Source organism: Malaya genurostris, chromosome 3, assembly GCF_030247185.1.
Source record: "Malaya genurostris strain Urasoe2022 chromosome 3, Malgen_1.1, whole genome shotgun sequence".
Lineage (NCBI taxonomy): Eukaryota > Metazoa > Arthropoda > Insecta > Diptera > Culicidae > Malaya > Malaya genurostris.
The window spans coordinates 73872307-73894666 of NC_080572.1; the positions used below are offsets into that span (position 1 = coordinate 73872307).

Here is a 22360-nt window from a genome sequence, read left to right on the forward strand (position 1 = left end):
GCTAGTAGAGTCGGTCTGCCTCGTAAATATACTGTTGTGTTTTTACAAAAAACTAGCTTATTTTATCAGCAAAATAGTCTAATATGCATTAGAGTGCTCGCTTTTCCCAGCCAATTGTCGTATGTTCGAGCTCCGTTCTGGAGGGTTTAGTAGTGTCACTGGGATAGCCATGCAATGAGTCTTCCCGCTAAGAATCGGCAGCGATGTCTGTTGAAAATGTGTGATCAATTTTTACCGAAGTAATGTAATAATCGATGTTGATCAGAGTGAGGGGATGAATGCAGTTTGTATGCAACGAAGTAGAAATTAGTTTGCATGTTTCTAATCAATAACGGAATGGCAATACGGTGATGTTAATGTGAATCATTCCCTGCCAAGGAACTGTGATATTTTGCTCAGCTCAAGTCCAGCGTAATTATAACAACATATATTTTGATTTCCATTTTAAAAAGTTTCATCTTTTCATTACAGCTTTTGCTTACAGTTAAATATATAACTACAGTTACATTTATATCGAATTTTTTTCTTAACGGCTCACATTGCACATTTTTCTGCTTGTTATTTTGTTATTTTTATCAATCAAATTACTAGATCTAGGTAGAGATATATTGACGCTTGACATAGTCTTATAGGGATTCAATCAATTACGACTAGGATTTTCGTAACTATCAAAACGAAACTGCTGCATCAAGCCTTCGGTTTTTTTGTTTTACATTGATATAAACGTTCTAGGTAGGAAAATAAAACAGACAGTTTTGTTGTTGTTCTTTGTTTTTTTTACAAGCCACTTAGCGCCTACATTTGATTAGCTATCCTAAGCTGATCGACCCTCGCACTAGCTACGAAACACTACGACGTAATTTTTTGTTTCTTTATTTTAACTCTCGAAGCTGCCGGCTGCAAAATGTAGAAAAATAATCTTTGGAAGGATTTCGGTTACGAGACTGTTAAGTATCATTTTTTTATTTCATTTTTTTGTAATTCTTGTTTTGTTTTTTTTTCTTCTTTGGTTTGCAGGTTTGTGTTTGTTTGATTGGTTGGTTGATTAATTCGGCTTACAAATCAGTTCCGTTCGCTTTTTTTTGTTTTCTAGAGCTTTGTTAATGCTTAGGCAATTGGCGTTAGTTTGTCTCTATAATACTGATCAGTTTGACGATTGTTTCTACTGGTTAATGCAAGCGCATGAAGCAATTTCTTTGTTTACATGATAGCTTTTTGATGCTCATCAGTCGCTACCGGAAAAAGGAAGCAAAGTCACAAAAGTAATACTTTTCTGATCACACTAGTTTCAATTATGTTGGAGTATATCTTCTCTTTCTATTTTGCTTCGTTATCTAATCAATGCTGTTGTTGCTTAGGATTTTCCTTTAGTTTCGAACAACTATCATCATGGACGTTAAATACTGGCAGGACATAAATATATCATTCTGCTGTCAGCCCCATCCGGTTGTTGGCGAATGGGTGACATTTGTGGGTTTTGTATTTTTTTTGTTTTTTTATTACTTCGAATCGGTTTCAGTTGAAGAACTTTACAAGTTTACAAAAATACCTGTCTAGTTGCTAGAGTTGAATATTTTTTTGTTTGAACTGTCCGAAAAAAATGTATTATGAATCATGGTGGTAGATGCCCCATAAAAGGCTACTATGCTCGTTGGGTTCTTCTAGCGGAATGTTTTGAAGTACTTTCCTAATTGAGGCGAACGTTAAACAATTCACTTTCTCATAGTCAATTCAATGCTAGCTAGCTAGTTAGACGTCTTACAATTGCTGTTAGGTTTTTTACCGTCACTGCTAACCTCAATCGGAAGAACACATTTTGACAGTTCAGCAGTACTGTTTGTAAACAGAGATTTTAATGTGGAACACATTTTTGTTTTCTATATAGCGGTGCAAACTAGAAACTCAAGAAAAATATACGTAGAAATGTGGTCAGGTTTTGAACAATTACAGCTCAGTCAATTTTGTATCAATTATTAATATTATGTCACCATTTGATTGGAAATATTTCTACGTATTGATTTGAATGTTCATAGCCATGTATTTTTAATTTTATATCATTGAAATGTTGATTAATAGCTAGCAGTGTCCTATTTTGGCTGCAAAAAATCTCCGGCATACCGGATTTCCCTGCCATAGTCGACGGTTTTGACGGAGTAAGCGATATATCAAAGGGAAAGCAGCGCTCTGATTGGTCAATCGAAGCAAGAGCAAAGCTGTTGGAAGCACGCGAATCTACAAATAGAAGCGAAATTATAGCTAACGTTTCAGTCTTATGCGTAGCTTGCTAGAGGTAGGTTGTTGCTACACAGCAAGATAAAAAGTGCCATAAACGATTTGAAGCTTTTATTGGTATGCTCTGATCTTGTGTCATGCAAGATTGGATGAAATCCCATGTTATGTCGTTTCGCCTGAGAAATTGACAACTACCCCAGGGTAAATTTTGAGTGCATAAGACTAATATCTAATTTATATAAGATGAACTCGATTGATAATGAGAAATATTTTATCGCTTCAACCGAAATCGCAAAATGGTAGTAATGGTAGAGAAACGCTATAAAAATAACTGCTTGCATACAAAACTTGAACACAAGCTTGGTGAAGAGAAGCTTAAATATCGATATCCGTATCGCAAGCATTTACAAACGTTTAATAGTATACATTTGGGCTATTGATGTAATTTCGTCGGCTACGAAACAATTACAAATCACAATAAATAGAGTCTACATTCTGGGTTCGCGTGTTCGGTGTTGATTCCTAGTAAGGATCAATTTAAGCAGACTCTTGTGCATTTGCGGATTCAAAAGTGTGACGATTATTTGAAAATGTCAATCATTGGAAATTTTGGTTGCCTTGTTCCACATCAACGGCTCGAACAACCCCATGGGGCTGATCCTTGTAGTTTTTTTGTTTGTCTGTTGACATTTTACGGTCCATATCGTCTAAATAGAGGATTGGATACGGTTTGTTTTGGAGATTTATTAAATAAAAGTGACAACTAGTAGACTAGTGCAAAGTGTAAAGATAATTGCTAAAGATAGCTCTTCGATTTTTGTTTAGGCTTGTTCGTAAACAGTACCGCTGAGCTGTCAAGTATGAACACTGTTCATTTGTGACGTCACGATAAAAAATCTAGTAACCGAAAGTAATTGTCGTATGGAAATGAAAAAATACTGTTGAACAATGCCAACCAACACATTGTTACTCTTGTTGACCTCAAAATTACAGCAACTTCTATTTGACGATGGCAACAACTCAAATGTTCGATTTTCATTGCTATTATCCATTCTTATGTGAATATAACGAATTAGTCTGTAACCTCACTTACCTTAATCAAACAATAATATTATCGTTCATGTTCATCGTCGATATTTATCAATAACTCCGGACAAAACCAAATTAAACCACAAAATCTCCAATCCATTTTAATACATCAGCAGTTTTCAATTTCCGATCAGAAAAATAAACAAAACTTCATACAGACTTTGCACAGTGGGAATAAAGGATAAAATTGCGACATAACTAGAGAATTTCATATCCAATTCACAGATAACAGATATAAAGGCTGGAACGAAATTTTCCAAAATCGTGTGTAAATTTCAGATTTGCTATACGTTGGAAACACTACTGCCATTGCACGCTGCGAGCTTTCAAAATGTTCCAGTACGTTCCGAAACGATGACAAAGTTCTTCTGCCTAATGTAGAAATATTCCAACTACAGCGATTTGAACACTTCTCACACGATTTCCATATGCGTAAAAGATAACTTTATTTCCGACTTCAATCGGAATAAAACAAAAATAAACTTTATATAAAAAAAATTCAGCCAAACATCTTACGTGAAGTGAATGTTGCACCCAAAATACTGTTTCGTGTGGAAACCACTAGAATTGGCACCAAAAATAGCACTGCCATCGAGGTGACATCTGCAATTATTCGCCACTCTGAATAAGCAAATTTTACACACAGTTCATATGCGAGCCTGTATATCTGTTTTGTGTGTCCAACCACACCCGTATCGCGTTTCATGCCACTCATTATAAGATCCGAATCAATTCCGAATCGGCGAGAAATTTTCATTCGAATTCCATGTGGAAATCATAATGAATACCGAATAAATTCCAACTTCAGTGCAACAACCAATTTCTAATGAATTTCGCCTTCAACCGGTGGGTGCGGAAATTTACCGGAATTGAGTGAGAAGATGCGGACTGAATTGTCAATTCGTTTTTTCAGAGCCGTAGTGAACATTTCTGGCGCCCGAGGCAAACTCAAAAATAATCGCCTCCTCCATTTTTTTTTACAAACACCATGAAGACGAACACACATTATTTCATTTTCCTGTAAGTTTATCTCAAGTAACATTTTCAATTTTAGTAAATACATATCGCTCTTTTGAGTGTTACATCATAAATCCCGCATTGAAACTGTAAACGCCACAAGAGCATTCTGAAAACCATTTTAAGATCATATTGCCGTCAAGAGGACAGTTCTCACAGGAACAAAAGAATACGACCACCATCGACAAGTACCCACATCTTCTGGACAATCCCTATGAAAGATTCATCCCATCAGCCACTGCCGACTAAAACTTTCAGAGTTTCGGTTGTCAGAATGTGAGCCAAAAACAACATACGATAATGTGAACCAAAAACAACAACGTTACAATTCATGAAATTATCCTAGTCTTAAGTACAGTTAAGAAATACTCTTGGCATCTTCGAGCTAAGACAGTCCTTAGCCAGAATTATACAACAAAATATACTGTTAAATGAAAAAAGTGGACAATTTTTATAAAGCTTATCATATGAAGCGAAAGCAAGAAGCAGTATACCCCTGCGTTAAATTTATTTCGAAATGGTTCAAAATTCAAGAAAATTATAAAACCTGTTTTACGATCAACTATAGCAATAAAATATAACATTTTTTTACGACTGAACCTGAATTCATGAACTGGATTTTGGACACGAATTCTGGATTTGGATTCAGGGTCTGGATTCTGAAAATGAATTCTAGATCTGAATTCAGGAGCGGAACCTGGATCCTGGAAATAAATTCTGGAATTGAATTGTTGGTCTGAACTTTGAAAGCGGGATTCTGGAAATGAGTTATGAACCTGAGCTCTAATTTTAAACTCTCGACTTACTTGTGGACTCTGGACTTGGATTTTGGGCTTGGATTCTGAGTCTGAATTCTAAACTTAACTTTGAAACAGAATTCTGGACCTAAGTTCTGAATCTTGATTCTGGAAATGAGTTTTGGACAAGAATTTTAGATTCTGCACTAGAATTATAGAATTTGATTCTGTATCTAAATTATAAATTTGTATTCTGGTTCTAAGAATTAATTCTGGACCTTAGTTCTGAGCTTTTATTCAGGACCTGGATTCTGTATCTGATTTCTGGACTTGAATTATGGACCTGAATTGAGAATCTGCGAATTCTAGGACTGTATTCTGCATCTGAATTCTGGACATGAATTTTAGTTCTGTATTCTGGAGTAGGATTCAGTAAATGATTTCTGGGTTAGGAACTGAATTGGATTTCGGACATGAATTATGAAGTTGTACTCTGCTCTTGAATTCTTGAAATGAATTCTGGATCTCAATTCTGAACATTAACTCTGGATCTGAATTTTGGATCTGAATTCTAGGTCTATATTCTTAACTAAACTTCGGAGTAGAACTCTGATCCTGGGTCCTGAATCTTGATTCTGGACCTGGATTCTGAAAATGGATTTTGGACCATAATTCTGGATTCAGGACTTGAATTCTAGATCTTAAAATAAATCTGGAGCTGATTTCGATACCTGGATTCTTGACCAGAATTCTACAACTTAATTCTGTATCTGAACTCTGGACATGAATTCTAAATCTGTTCTGGAATTGGATAAATTTTGGACCTGGATTCTGAATTAGGAACTGGATTTTGAGCTTGGATTCTGGTTCTAGAATCCGAAGTTCTGAACTTTAATTCAGAACCTGGATTCTGCATCTGCATCTGTCTGGAGTTATATTTTTAACTTGGAATATAGACCAGGGATCTTGGTTCTGGTTAAACTTCTAGTTCTAGTATTATCTCAAAATTTTTTTTTGGAAAAAACATCGACTCTGGAATTCCGAAATTGAAATTTTTTTTACCGAATGTCTTAGAATTGCATAAAATGTCGAGATCTGGTGTTGATTTGATGTGACCTGATCACTGTTTCGCATTCCTATATAGAATTTAAAGAGTAGTCCTACGTCAAAACGTACGATATCAGTTCAGTGAACAGTAGTATTGATATCTACGCACTTGCACATTTGATTAATAGTCAATTTTCCGCAATGGTAATCCCTTTTAGGGAATCTTTTAGAAAATCTAATTTTTGTTTTTTAAGAGGTTCGCAGGTTTGCTCTCTGAGAATTAGATCTTTGGTAGGCCCAAGTTCACAACCACAATCGAGAAGAGAGCATCTCTTGCTCATGAAAAAAAATGTTTACGGTCGTCGCTGAATGGCGGTTCTGTATTCTAAATGACTGTGACTGTTGTTTTTACACTTTCATGTTTATCAACGATAATGATTATGGCGGCATCTCGTCGGATTTTTGTAGCAGTATAGTACTAATCTGAAACTTAATCTAGTTTAAATAGTTTTCCCGAAAAAAACTTCATGCAATTTATTTTTCATAAAATAAGTGTACATTTTTTTCAATTCCATCATGTTTTGGCGCTCCCCGGCTGTTGGTGCCCGAGGCGGTCGCCTCACTCGCCTCACCCTCACTACGGTACTGCGTTTTCTTCCTATTATCTTCCGATTTTGTAACTTTCCGTGGTGATTTTCAGTATTTCTAAATAAACAATTTATATAACTGAATATATAAATTTAAATCTTCAAGTTCTTCGGATACACAGAATTAGTAAATAACCAGTTCTTCTTGGAATGCCAACATAAACTGTTGAAATTCGCTGGAAATTAACAAAAACAAAATATAAACAAGTATGTTTTTATGTACTAATCGTACCTAAACTAAATTATCTAGACTTCGTCGCGATAGATTTATGATAAAAGTCTTAAAAGTATGTTTTCAAAAACTCACATGACGCACTGTTCTCACTCACATTAATGACGGAATGAGCAATGAATTCTTCATCGACTGCTCGTTTCCTGGTGCTCGATCAACCCTGTTGACAGTGACATTATAAATGTCATTGATATTGAGGTTACTATGCCCGATGAAAAATGAACGACGACCCTAGTGAAAAATGGGTGGCCAACACGTTTCCTGTTGAAAAAAAAATAGTACCGGCATGGAACGGTTACAGAACAACAACATTAATTATAAGCAATTCGTATGAAGGAAAACAATGTCAAGTTGACGGAACTTTTTGATTTCCGGTACGTGAGTAATATCCAGCTAATACCAATTTATAAATTAATATTGACCCAGGATAGTTTCATCAAACAAACACTTTTCACGAAATTGTGTTGGGTCCGAACTTAGCAACGGGGGTTTGAGCAAACCTGATATAAAAACCAGGTTAGAAACTGACTTAACAACGTTGAGACTATGTCTGTGTGTATGTGTGTAAATTTAACAAAAATATTCACTCACTTTTCTCGGAGATGGCTGAACCGATTTTCACAAGCCTAGTATCAAATGAAAGGTCTTATGGTTCCATAGCCTGCTATTGAATTTCATCCCGATCTGTCTTCCGGTCCGGCAGTTATAGGGTAATTTGTAATTTCCTGTTCCAGAAACACCGAAAGTGGTGAAGTACAACTCCAAAAGTAGAACTCACTTCGATTTCTCAGCGATGCTTGAACCGATTGTCACAAATCTTGATTTAAATTAAAGCTCATATTGTATCAGACGTTACTGTGAAATTACATCCGGATCTGACTTTAAGTTCCGCAATTACAGGACGATGAGTGTCCAAGCTTTCAAACCGCCATTTAAAAGGACGATACAAAACCAGTACGCACCGGTACAAGCTGGCACGGAAGAAGAAAACACAACTCGCCTTTACAAACAATGCACACAGCGTGCTTTATATAAATTCGTGCACGCTATAAAGAAAATGCAAACCAAGAACCTTAGCTGATTACTTACTCATTTTCCTCAGATATAGCGTGACCGATTTTGACAAACTTAGGTTCAAATTGAGTTTTTAGAAAATATAGGTATATAAAAATCAAAACTGAGCTTGACACTATTCCAACCGTTAGAGCATATTCAGTTGTGTTCTAATTCTAGATGCATAATTTATGTCAGTCACAAAATTTAAATCTGAATTTTATAACAAGAAAAACTGGTAACCACAGCAGTGTTTTACTCCTGTTTCAAATATACAAAAAATAGAATGGCATCGTAGACCAGTTTTAAATTTGACAGAAGAACTGGTCGAATAAATAAAACTAGAACGGCTTGCTCGGGATTCGTTTGTTCCAGTTTTTGCTCTATTATTGATCTTCCATATAGAACTTCTAGCTGCTGAATTTGCTCTTAGTCATTGTTAGTAGACGGCCTATCAAACTAATTCCGGCTATCCTGGTTCCCGATTTTCGATTCCGGAAGCATCGAAAATAGTGTTTGAATACTCCAAAACATAACTCAGTCTATTTTCTTAGAGATGGTTTGACCGATTTTCATGAACTTAGGTTTAAGTAGAAAGTCTTATAATCTCATATAAAATTCCTGAATTTCATCTGGATCCGACTTCCGGCTCCGGAACTACTGGGTAAAGCGTTGGTAATTTTATAGCGCCACCTAAAGCGACGAAGTGAAAGAGAGAAAAGTTCTCAACTAGGTTCGAAACTGGTCCAACTTCTAGGTCATGATTGTTGCTGGCCATACGAACCAACTTCGGCTATCCTGGTCCTTAAAATTAGGTTGCGGTAGTATTGGAAATAGTGGTCCAAAACTACAAAAAGGATCTACCTTACTTGCCTTCAAGATGGCTAAATCGTTTTTCAAACACTTTTAGATTCAAAGTAAAACTCTTCGGGTTCCATACAGAATCCTTAAATTTGTTGTGGGTTATACTTCTAGTTCCGGAACAATAAAGTGTTTTGATTCGTAGATTGTTTCTATTCAATGAACAGTTCATTTTAGAACTCCACTGTAATATTTCAGATGCTATGACTAATATGAGAAAGGCATCATTACACCACTAGGTGGATTTAAATAGATTTTTTTCATGTTAATAAATTGTATGGTAGAATGCCGATGCGAAGTTTTCTCGTCCTCTAGTTATAGCTGTGACATTACCCACTAATCTTTTTTTTAAATGGCGATAAGCAAAACATAGCCTATGACCAGCATGGGTTTTTTTTCAGGTAATTCAACATTCACTAATCTAGTTCAGTTTTCTTCATATGGTATTATAAGCTTTGAAGAGGATTGATACCATACAGACCACAGAGCTGCATTTGATCGAGTTGATCACTTTACTTTACTGGCCAAGATTGGAACAATTGACCTAACATGCATTTACTGATTGGCTCAAGTCGTATCTCATCAGGACATCTATTGTATGTCAAACACAAGTCACTTGATTTCGTAAACACGTCAGCAGTGTCTCATGGAAGCAACCTTAGACCATTGTTATTATCTTTATTTTTCAACGACGTTAACAATAACCTTCCATCAGGATGCGAACCAATTTACGCAGAGGATCTTAAACTGTTTCTCATTTTCCAATATAAGTCCGATTACAAAGAGTTACAACGATAACTTGACATTTTCTCTAGCTGTGTTTCTGTAATCTCTTTTACCCGCAAGTGAATGCCCATTTTCTGGAGTTATTTTTGTCTCAGGTGCTTCACTTGACAGAGTCTCAACTATTAGTGTTATTGGTGTGAGGCTCGAATTCGAATTAACTTTTAAAAATCATTGCTAAGGCCAATAGGAACTGGAAAATGCTACTATCATCTGGTACCCTTACGAGGGGTTTTGGATTAAGCGAGTAGAAAGTATTCAAACCAGGTTTCTGCGTCATGTTTTCAAGGCCCTTCCGTGGGCAGTAAATCCTACTGATTTACTATTATATGAAGATCGGTGTCGCCTACTTACTGGTCAAATAGATGCAGATTTTTTAAGGATTTTTAAAGACTTGACTATAGGTAGACCCTATCAGCCTGGAGTGAAATCAATCTTCAGTTCAGCAACGCCATCGAACGGCAACACATTCACAATATCATGTCAATTGTATGGATGCGCACTGCTGCTATTTTTGCGCTACTTCCCTACTTCTACGTACGAGATTCGATGCGGACTCGCCAGAGGGCGCCATGCTCGCAAAAAAGGATGTTGCCAATGATTTGTTCGGGAAATGTGAGAGCTGGATATGATGTCTTTGCTACAGGGTGTAGACTGAGTGTAGACAAAACGAACCGATAAGAGCTGTGTGCAGAGTATTTAATAGGGCTTATGAACACTTCCACGATTTCAATATACCATGTGATGTTTTTAAAAATAGGTTAAAGCAACTGACGAAGATTGTAAGACATTTCAGCTGTGTAATTGTGTAGCTATGTAGACTATTTTGCGTGAAAAGAATTCTATACGGTCAACCGTTTTATGCATCACCCAAAAAAAAATGGTCGCGTTTTTTCGATCCATATTTTCCCACTGTGCATTGGATTAACTGATAGACAAGTTTTTCGTCATAATCATAAACATGCGTTTGGTTTCAACAACGAACATCGAAACATTTGTTAAAGTGTGTGTTAAAGCAATTAGCAACATATAAAATTAAGCTTTTTATGTCGTATGCTGAGTGCAAAAAGCTTTAAAGAGGTTCCAAAAAGCACATGTTTCAAGCCACCATCTGTCGTCTCGATTGAATGTGAATGTCGTCGTGAGTATTTACAAAACAGTGATTACAAAAATATTATCTTCACCATCTTCCAGCAGGATGGAAGGATTACACTTTACTTTCGATGTCGCTCATCAACTGGGATTTCCAGGACTCGCCGTGTCATCGATGAATATAAAAAGTCTCTTCTGTACACAATTCGCGCTGGTTAGTAGTTTGATTTGAATGTTACGGGATTTTGAATGCTTTTGTTTGATTTATCTGCACTGAATGCGGTGTCTTTTGATTTTTGTTGAACTGCTATCCACAGTGGAATTTCGAACCACGCCCTGTTATTTGGATTTTGACGATGCCGAGAGCTATCAAAATTGACGAGTATTATTTTTTTCCTGTCTGGTTTTCCATCACCGTCTGCCGGATAATGCACCTTGTTTTCCGACTGCAGTACGTATGTACGTACGTATAGGTTCGATTATTTTCTTCTACATTTGGCATTGGTCCGCATCCATTCCGCACTATCATCGATTGAAGAGGAAATCGATGTACGTGTGTTGGCTCTTGTGGCCACCGTGCCCGGTCGAGTCATGTTCGTGCGAGGGCCAACACCGTCGGATCACGGCGAAGTGGGTCGTCTGGAACTGATTGGATCGCTGGTCGCCGCGCTCGAGTGTCCCCGTCAGACAGTATCCCATGTTGTAGTCGGCCAGCGTGATGTTGGAGGACAGGTACAGCTGGAATCGAAAGGGAGAGAGAGAAAGAGAAATGCAAGGATAAGCGTCGATTGTTGTAGTGTAAGGGATCTATCACAAGGACTAGATTGAATGTGCTTATGAAACAGGTTTTCCCTGGTATAATCTTGTACATGAAGTTTATATGGTTTGACCCTTGATGCCAGAAGAACGATGCACAATGGATAAATTGAAGTGATTCTCAAGAGTTTAGTATGCTTGATTAGTTTGAGTTACATCACCATTACCCCAGATATGGCTAGGGCATGATACAGGATCACCTAAAACAAAACTGGTGTGTCTAACACCAACCTCGATACTTCGAAACTAATCACAACAAATCGACTATTGTCATTCTTAATCTTCACAGCACGATCAATTTCGGTTAAAAACCTTTTTATCCACCTAATGGTGTAATGGAGCCTTTCTCATATTACTTTTATTTTTAAAAATAGCACTAGGAGATTCTGTCAAAAATAAACAACTTCTAACAAAACCTTTTCAATTTGTAAACAGCTATGTCAAGTTGATAAGATTTTTTCTTTATTTTGCATCGTCACAGTAAATTATTAAACAGACTTTATCCAATAAGGAGTCGGGCTCGGAAGAAATTAAACAGCATCCAATGAGACTAAAGGAACTTTAATTTAAGCTTAAGTTTGTAGAAATCGACCAAGTCAACTCTGAGAAAATTGAGTGAGTATCGTTTTAGTGTTTTTTTACCACTGTTTCCGGTACTTCTGGAACCGGGAACTGGGGACCGGTATAGCCGAAGTCGGTTCGTTTAGTAATATAGACTACAAATTAAAATAGTTTTGAGCCAAATTTAGAAAAATTTTACCCTTTTTTGCATGTTTTTTTTAATAACTATTTATTGGAATATGAGTTAAAATTAAATTATTAAGATTTAAATTGGGTGTTCAGCTACAAGTGGTGACTTTTCAGCCCTATTATATGCATGATTTGGTTATTACCATGAAGACATCATTTGCTTCCGTAATTCTGAGATTTTTGTGTAGGGAAAATTGTAAACCTACTTGTATTGTGTAATGGGGAAAAGGAACTTATCTACTAACTTACTAACTAATACAGAGAGCGAACCGATTCAATTGAAAATTGCATCGATTTTTGTCGGAATTTGCTTATAATATTATGTGACATTACATCTAATGGTTCTATATTTGTGAGTCTGTGTAACTCATTTGAACTGAACCAGGGAGGACGCTTCAAAATCATTTTCAGAATTTTATTCTGAACCCTTTGAAGTGTTTTCTTCCTGGTGGAACAACAACTTGCCCAAATTGGTACTGCATAAAGCATGGGTGGTCTGAAAATTTGTTTATACATTAACAATTTGTTTTTCAGACAGAGCTTAGAATTTCTGTTTATAAGAGGATATAAACATTTAATACATTTATTACACTTTGCCTGGATTCCTACAATGTGATCCTTAAAAGTGAGTTTTTGTCATACGTTAAACCTAAGTATTTAACTTGATCAGACCATGTCAATTCCAAGCCATTCAATTTGAGAATGTGATTATTGTTTGGTTGAAGAAAAGAAGCTCTTGGCTTATGGGAAACGATAATTAATTGCGTTTTTGCTAAATTTGGTTTAATTTTCCATTTTGACAGATAATCACTGAAAATATTTAAACTTCTTTGTAGGCGACTGCAGATCACTCTTAGATTTCTACCTGTGGCTAACTATTCAATTTATAAACTTCGTTGTGCAAAAAAATCATATTTTGTACCAAGTACCATAGTAATGAATATATACTGAAATCTGATCTGACATGAAGTGAACCTTATCATTGCAAATTTCAAGGACAAGGATATTAAAAAAAAAAAACATATCTCGCCTGCAGACGATCGCAGACGAGTAATTCAACCACGGTATGAAAGCTCTTTTGGAGTAGTTTAATATGTAATTAGTCTCATTTGCACCTTTCTAAGCCTTTCGACGATAGACAAGTTGAAATTTTGTAAAAAAAACATGAAAAATGGCTCTATTTCATTAATCTGAAATGATAGCAGCATAGTATGTTTGAGAAAGTTGTGTAGTTTTTAATGATGAAAAATTCATATGCATTGAAAAAATATGTGTTTTCTCACAAAAACTGGTTTTAGGACACCATTTTCAGAAAATACATTAAATCATGAATTACACTCAAGTTACGGGAATAGTACCTTCAGCAAATTTGTTTGAAAGAACTTTTCGAACAACTTTGTCCAAGTAACTTAGCCCCTATGTTGGCTCTGAACTAAAATAATATTTTTAACTCACTTTTAGCGGGATTAATCACATAAATAAAATTTGCCAAAAGATGACGTCTATTATTCTGAACAACTTTGCTGAAGATACTGTACCTCAAAAACCACGTTCCTATGAGTTATCAATTTGTATAAGTTGTGTCTATGAAAATATCTGTGAATGCTCCACACAAGGATTTTGAAATATTGCAACCTAGTATGAGAGTCATCAAGTCGAATTATCGATTCGATTTTCTGAAATAATTTTCAACTTGGGATTCTTTCTTGGTAAATTTCACACAGCACCAATCATTTTTTTTATAATAAAATTTTTATTCTGGCCTTTTTGCGTAAAAGCTTTACGTGGCCGATTGGCTTACATTTTTGTTACTTAAAAATATTTTTTGCTATTGGATCTTGTTGTCAACCTTTTTTCAAGGGGGAGATGAGTTTCCATTTCCATCCAACGAGTATCGGGGGTCACTTCGTCCGCGGCTTATCTCATCATCCATTGCATTGTCGGTGTTGTGTGTGATTTCCGTTTTCTTTTCGTTTTCCTTGTTGATCGTAGTCTTGGGCTCGTTGAGAGTTGCTGTAACACATGGATCAATAAGTCCCGAGACAAAGCAGAGATGGCGCTCGTAGTAAACCAGTAACCACGTCTTTCTAGAGTACTAACCTTTGCTTGAAACGGGTCAAAATTTTAAGTCGATCCGACCAGAAACGTGGTCGTACCGACACAAATGCCGCGGAACGCTCGGGTAGACCTGTGGAAGCCGTTACACCGGAAAATGTGAGTGAAGTGACAAAAATTATGATGAAAGATCGTAAAGTGAAGCTCCGCGAGATTGCTGAGAAGACACAGATATCATATGGAAGTGTATTTACTATCCTTCATGAAAAATTGAGCATGAAAAAGGCTTTTTTCCAAGTGGGTGCCGCGATTGCTTTTGATGGAATAAAATGCACCCTGCCACAAGTCGATGAAAACAATGGCGAAATTGAACGAATTGGGCTTTGATCTGCTTCCCCACAGCCCATACTCGCCAGATTTAGCCCCCAGTGACTACTGGCTCTTTGCTGATCTTAAAAAAATGCTCCAGGGAAAAAGATTTGGCTCAAATGAGGAGGTCATCGCTGAAACTGAAGCTTATTTTGAAGCGAAAGATAATTTTTTTTATAAACATGGTATTGAAAAATTGGAAAAACGTTGGAACCATTGTATTACCCTAAAAGGTGATTATGTTGATGAATAAAAAAAATTTTTGCAAAAAAAATGTTGTTTCCATTGTTAGTCTCGGGACTTATTGATCCATGTGTTAGATGCGCCTTGTTGTACATTGGTTGCAGTTGCTGGTTGGTTGGAGGGTAAGTTGTTAACTGCAGCTGGTGTAATTTGTTCTGTAGGGGATACTGATGGTTTCGTTGAAGGGGATGCTTCATTGTTGTTGGTGGCTATCACAGATGTACTGGGGTTCCTTGGGGTTGGTGTGAAGGAAGCACCGTTGTCCTTTGGTGTGGTTATCTTTTTGTCCAGTTTATCACATGGCTTACCATAGTGAACAGCTTTTTGGCAATATTGACATGTGGCCATCTGATTGTCATAGGTATCAAGTGATTTGCACGGAATTCTTGTATCCTGACCGAAAGTCACATAAGAATGTATAGGCCTCTTCAAGCGCATGCGTAACAAACGTACGCCATTTAGAATACCGGGGAAAAAGTTCTTCCACTTTTCTTTTTCGATAGAGAGAATCTCTTCGTATTGGGACATAGTTTTGCGAATATAAGAATCGGTGACACTTGAGGGAAGATCATGCACACGCACTTCTATAGCACTATCTTCCATATATACTGGAATGTTGTACTTAATGTTCTCGTGCTCCACATAGTGCACATTGTGATTATCTTTTGCGAATTGAATTGCATCCAACTCTTCATAAAACTGGATGTAAACAACATTATTGGTCTTATTGCATTGAAGTGAATGCACACGTTTAATGTCAAGATGCATTTGCTCCTTAAGCAAACCTTCAAGTTCTCGTTTTGAAGGTCGAATTTTGCACTGCCTGAAGTCAACAACAATTGTATTCTTTCGTGTCAGTTCGTTTAGTTCACTCATTTCGAGGTCGTTCTATTGTTCACTACACAATACTGTAGTTGGTTTCTTCCGTCCCGAACGTAAGCGGTTTTGTTATATCGACTGACTTGGATGAGATGTAAAAGCGAACTCAGGAGCACTAATCTTTATCAGACTGTATTTTTGTAAGGGCCGTGAAATACTCAGAGTATGAAGTGGAACGAAGAAATGTAGAAAAATTCTCTCGCGGTTCATGCATTGAGAGACTCGAGTTCTTGTAGCATCATCTACCGGACTGAAAATGTTGTATACAATATTGATGAATATCGAGCAGCTTCTGTCAAATTTTCGGCAATTACCAACACTGGCTATAAACCGTGAACATCGTTGAAAGATTGTTTTTGTTTTCAAATTATATGCAGCATGTGGATTTTTTTTACCTGTGTTGTTATATCTATGAAACTAACAAAACAGAATTGATAGTTATGGTTCCGATGATTTTACTGACTATCATTAGATGGTTTTCTACATTTATAATCGAACATTACTTTGATTTTTGCCAAATGAAAGCTGTAATCAGGTTTAGTCCGTTCATTATCTTTTCTGGTGCCAAATCTTTTCAGTTGGTGGATAAAAAACACAATTAATTTGTATTTATTTTCTGAATATTTCTCCGAATCATGTAAATATTTTACGCAGTTCATTTGCCTTTCCATTAAACTTTTACACAAACGATCACATTCTATGTTTTTTTTACTATAATCAATATTTACTGTTAAGAGAAACTGCAGGCGAACCATTGCCAATTGAGTACTAATGCTAATACCACCAGAAAATAGAGAAAGCTTTTCTTTTTCATTCACTGTTCGACCATTGATGTACCGTCGGGAAAAAACCTTCCAACTTGCCCAAGTAGCACGTTAAGTTGCTGTCCTGTATTTTTCTACAGATTGTGCAATTTATCTAATTAGTTCATTTTACTATTGTAGTAACTGTTGTGTTATGGGAAAAGCGCAATTTTTCTGTGTTGTGCAACATATCTTTAATTGTCACGAACATTTATTCACAATTATTGTGCAACTTATACAATAACTCATGCATCGATCACATTGCAAATGCAGCAATTAAATCAACAAAAAAACAATTGTGAAACTCATGGGAACGACTACATAATGTAAACAAGAATTGAATTGATGTTTACAAAAACATAGCAAACATAATATCTAATGAATAAGTTTCACATTTGATTTTCAATACAACTGCCCGTAACACAAACATGGAACTTTAAAACATTCTGCACATAAATAATTGGTAATACTACATATTGTAGAATTGATCTTTTACGTTTTAGGAGATAGAAAATCGACAACGAACTGCAATTTTATGGTGAAACGTTTCTTCGTACACCTGAAATTTTCAAGCGCCTTTGAATGTACGTGTTTTGATGATTGCACATAAATTTCTATGAAAAATAACAATCTATTCTTTTCAATTAATATGATCGGGAGAGTGTTTAAAATATTTATAAGAAAGCTATCAAACATTCATACACATTCTCAGACGATTTTTATCATATTGATGTTTCAATTAATCTGAAAAATCTTGAAATGAATTTTTCTTCAATATTTTCCAATATGGCATCGAGGGTAACAGTGTGTTGAAAAGAAAGTGGTTCACCCAACGTAATGATTTATTTTACCTAAATGAAACGAAATATAAACATGTAGATATTGAAAAGAGAAATTTTTGTTTTTATTTTTATCAGAATAGTTGTTTTTATTTTTATCAAACTAGTTGACTTAAACAACAATATAGTTTAGTCATTCATCTTAGTGAACCCGACATTAGTGTTACGCACTGTAAGTATTATTTTGGTGAGCCAAAGACATCATATTAACAAGGTATCCAGCTCTTACATTTCTCGAACAATTTGTTCATTTGGCAACATCCTTTTTTGCGAGCATGGCGCCCTCAAGCGAGTCCTCATCGAATCTCGTACATAGAAGTAGGGGAGAGAAATGTCAAATTCGTGCGCGCAAAAACAGCAGCACTGCGCACCCATACAATTGACATGATATACCTATTGAATGTGATGCGGTGAGATGGCGTTGCTGAGCTGAAGATTGATTTCGGTCCAAGCTGACAGGGTCTGGGTGAGCCCATGTGCTTTAGTTGCAAAAACAAGTTGCTCAAGCGGTAATATATAACTATGAGAGTAACTATGATGAACTTCACTTTTCATTCAATATCTTTGAAAAGTGATGTCAGGTCTGTTCATTTTTTCGCGAGATGAAAACTGAATATAAATTATCTGATTATAGTTTTGTTTTCATTGCATATCTAATGCTGTATTTCTGAAACTTTTATGATAATATTCTCATATCGGCAAGTTTTACGTTCATTTCAAGCAGATAAGAAACTTATTTGCAAGTTTCGAATTGTTTTTCTAAAAATGAAGAAAACTGCACACACTGACCTAAAATTTCATGAGGCAGTCAACTCAAAACAATGCGGACTCGGCAGCAAAATAGTTTTTCTGTGAGGTTTTTAATTGGGCTTATCATTTTTTGTCTTGCGGGGAGCAAAATTTCACTATTTTTTCTTCACAAAAGATTTACAGTCATTTCAGCATATATTGAGTCCGTTACAATTATGATAGCCATTTGGAAAATTTTTGATAAGTTGAACAATTGTTTTAGTTACTTCGTTTTTACATGACGATGTGAAAATTTTGGCAGAGCTTCTATGACTACTAGTGCAACGTGGGCAAGTTGGTGATTCGCTGCACAATTGTTTTAGATATACTTAAAATTGTTTTATAATGATTTTTTTCGGTATTATCGTAAAACTCAACAGGTATAAGTTGCACAACCGATTTTCATATATTTAAAAATCTTTTTGAACATATATAACATACAAAACAATTGTTGAACCTCTTGAAATTTCAATAAGTTACATTTGCTACTTGGGTGGTTTTTATTTTTTTGGTTTCAACCGGGTTTTCCTGCAAATCAGGAATATTTTAGGAATTATGGGGAACCTTTCTGATTTTTTTCAGAATTTTTCAAAATGTGTTTCATGTGAAAAAAAATGTTCAAAATTATTGATTTTTTTTTAATCACACTTACATTTTTGGTACCACTCTAGATTTTACATCAAAAATAAATCATTTATGAGTACATTACGCTGTATTTTTTTCAGATTTTTAAAAAATGTGGACGGGTATAATATTAGTCTTTGAAAAAATAAATCATTCGGAAAGCCATACGTCTCCATCAAATTGTCATCATCCGATGGAGACGCATAGTATTTAGTTCTAAGATCATACACTAAGGTCTCTTTTTACACGGGGGTTAAGTACCGTGTTAAAAAAATCCGTGTAAAAGAAAACCGTGTTAATTGCGGAAACCGTGCAAAAAAAAACCGCGTGGAAAATTTTAACATGATAATTCCAAAAACCGTAGATTTGATTATTTGTTTGTTTTGTTTTGGATAAAATGTAACTTTTGATAAAATGGAGGGGAAAAAGCTTATTTTTTAACTCCCAAATTTATACAAGGTGCACATAACTGTTGTTTCACAATAAAAACGGAAATCTAAAAAACAGCCAGAGGTTACGAGAAGGGTCCAGTCATACTTGATAAAACACATTGGATGATAAACTAAAACTAGAACACTTAGAAAACGCGTTGTACGACAAGAAAATTAATCTAAATGCCTTCTGTAAAATGCATTCAGTTTTCAAAAAACCGATAATACTTTCAAATTAGAACGTTCGACTAAAGAAGTGCTAGTAATACCACCAATAAACACTTTCACTACAAATCAAGCTTGAGAATCAGTTCTTTTCAATTCCGAAGGTGCGATGTGTAGTAAACACTAACGATCATAACAGTCATTTTCAACTAAACTGAGTGGGAAGACATGGGTATTGGATGCACGCAGAGACCTAATTAAAGTGAAAGAATTCATAGAGATGAATATAAATCAAATAAGAAAAGGTATTACTATGTGTAACGCTCGTCTATTTTTTCTTACGAAAAACAGTACATTTGGCTTAAATACGGAAATACAGCACATCGACTTTGAAAATACAGTACATTTTACAGTACGCTTTTTTCTAAAAATAGTGAATAAAAAACAAAAGCAAATAAATTTGATCAGCATCTTCCGAGGTAAACAGATTGAAAAAATGACATGCGAATACAACTATGTAATGAAAACCGCGAAAAGCCACCGCAGAGATGGGACTCGAGCCCGTAGCAAGCCAAATACGGGTATATCGTTTTGCCTACTAAACTATCCTATATGTGAGACACACATACAAACATCCTCACTGAACATAAGAACCGAGCATGTTCAGCTGTGCTCGGGCCCTACGGCGTTCATTTGTAGTAATTTCTCAATAACAATCCCTCCGCAAGGTGTTTCAGCCCTCAATTAGTCCGTTTTTTTGTATGTTTCACATGCAGGCACATAATTGGCAAAATGATTTAGGAGAATAGGAACTATTTTCGGGTTCGAGTACCGTCTCTGCGGTAGCTTTTTCGCGGTTTTCATCACACAGTTGTATTCGCATATCATGCAAAACTTACTCAATACGGCTCTACGTCTTAACAAGACTAAACAAATCGTTCAAAGCAAGTTTGTAAACTCAATTATTTATTAATTTCTTTTTAGGGCATTTAAAAATTTGTCAAAAAATGTGCGAAAGTAATAATAAAATTTTTTGAGAAGCGGATGTTTTTGATAATGATTTTGATTTAGAGTATATTTTCTTTTTGGTTGAGACATTTTTCTTTTTTTTTATCATCAAAGTTTCGCTTGATTGTTGTGACGCGCTCTGAACAAGAATTATTAATGAAAAATTTGTGTGTGTTGTTGTTGTGTTCTTATTCACATTCGCTACGTGTTGTTACTGTTCTTGTACTGCCACAGATCGAAATTCGATGCATTGAAGATTTAAAATTCTGTAAATGTAAATTTTCGTGTGAAAAATACAGTATATTTCAGTGTAAAAATACAGTACAAATTAAAATACAGTAGATTTGAGGGTAAAAAGCAGTACACAGTATTTGAGTCTAAAATACAGTACAATACTGTAAAATACAGTACGGATACGAGCGTTAACTATGTGTCATGCTGAAGCAACTCATTTCATCGGCGTAAATCATAATACTACTAGAGCTATATCATTCAAATGGGTATGAAATACTGTAATGCTCTATATGATGAAGAGTTGAAGTAAATTTGAATAGTTCTTCAAAGCTCCGAAATTCTCGATGATATCAATGACGATGCTGACATCATACACCACAACTGAGCGGAAGAGACGTTGTCGTGTAATTTACGACAGGGGTTCAATATCTGAAGACTGATTAATAATTTTATGGAACGACAGTCAATACTCCCGTGAATTGTTGAATGAATGATTTTAGTTAACTTTCAAACTTTAAATTAACTCTCATAATCGTTTTCTTACAGACAACCTGTTCCCTTTGTTAAAATTTTTCTCAAAAAAACAAATGACAGTTCTTTTTAAACTCTCATCAGAAACCGTGTTAATTGCAAAAACCGTGTAAATAAAAACCGTGTTAATTCCGGAATCCGTGTAAAAAAAGCCGTGTATAAAAAAACCGTGCGAAAAAAAACCGTGTAAAAAGAGACCTTAGTGTATATCACATGCCCTTAGAACTAAATACCATGCGTTTCCATCTACAACTTGAGTTCAGGGCTAAATAAAAAAATTTCATAAGGAAGGATCGGTGAGAGAAACATGAATCAGAACTAATAAATTGACAAATATTTATGTTTTAATATACGGTTTAAAGTTTTTATTCATGAATTGATAAGCCATTTTACATTTATTTTACATTTTTTTTACATTTATTGTACTCAAATCAAATAATACTTATATTTAGTGAAAATTTTAAAGGACAATTAAATTATAGTTCTTTTGCAAAAAAAAGTATTCCTAGATACCAAGCGCAAAATCAAGGAAAATTAGAAACCAAGCGAAATCTAAAAAACTATGAGTTTTAAGGTAAAATGTTCGTCGACGTTCTGTATCACATGGTATGAATAGCCAAGTTGCCTGAAACTGCTCAACAAGACAGCTGAAGTCAAACGGCTTAAGCTCATAAAGACGGATTAATCAAACAGAGATCGGACTGACAGTAAATCCGTCGAAACAAATGTATAAACGAGAACACCTTGCTACTCGAATAAGGAGTATATCGAAAATAAGCTATCCACAAATGTTGTTTTCAAATAATGATAGAAAACGATATTTCATTCAAACTAAAAATGTATCCTTTCAAACTGAAAATGGAAACTTGAGCATAATGAAAACCGGATGAAATTTAAGTCATTCCTTCGCGAATTTTCGAGCTTTTGATCGAACACTCTTCATCAAGTTCCAGACAAGCGTTGCATCGCATTTTGTGGACGCTTGAGCCCAAATTGTTTTGAATTCCTGCATGTTCCCAGCTGCCTTACCAGTC

At 35.5% G+C, this 22360-nt stretch overlaps 1 protein-coding gene across 1 annotated transcript in view; it reads right to left on the bottom strand.

Annotated features, from left to right (window-relative positions):
* Positions 1–412: 412 nt before the first annotated feature.
* LOC131438910 (uncharacterized) overlaps positions 413–22360 on the bottom strand; it is a 205073-nt gene continuing 183125 nt past the window's right edge. Inside the window, exon 5 of the mRNA XM_058609304.1 lies at positions 413–11528. Within this exon, the coding sequence (XP_058465287.1) occupies positions 11316–11528 (213 nt within the window). The 3' untranslated portion in view covers positions 413–11315. The remainder of the gene's footprint in view (positions 11529–22360) is intronic.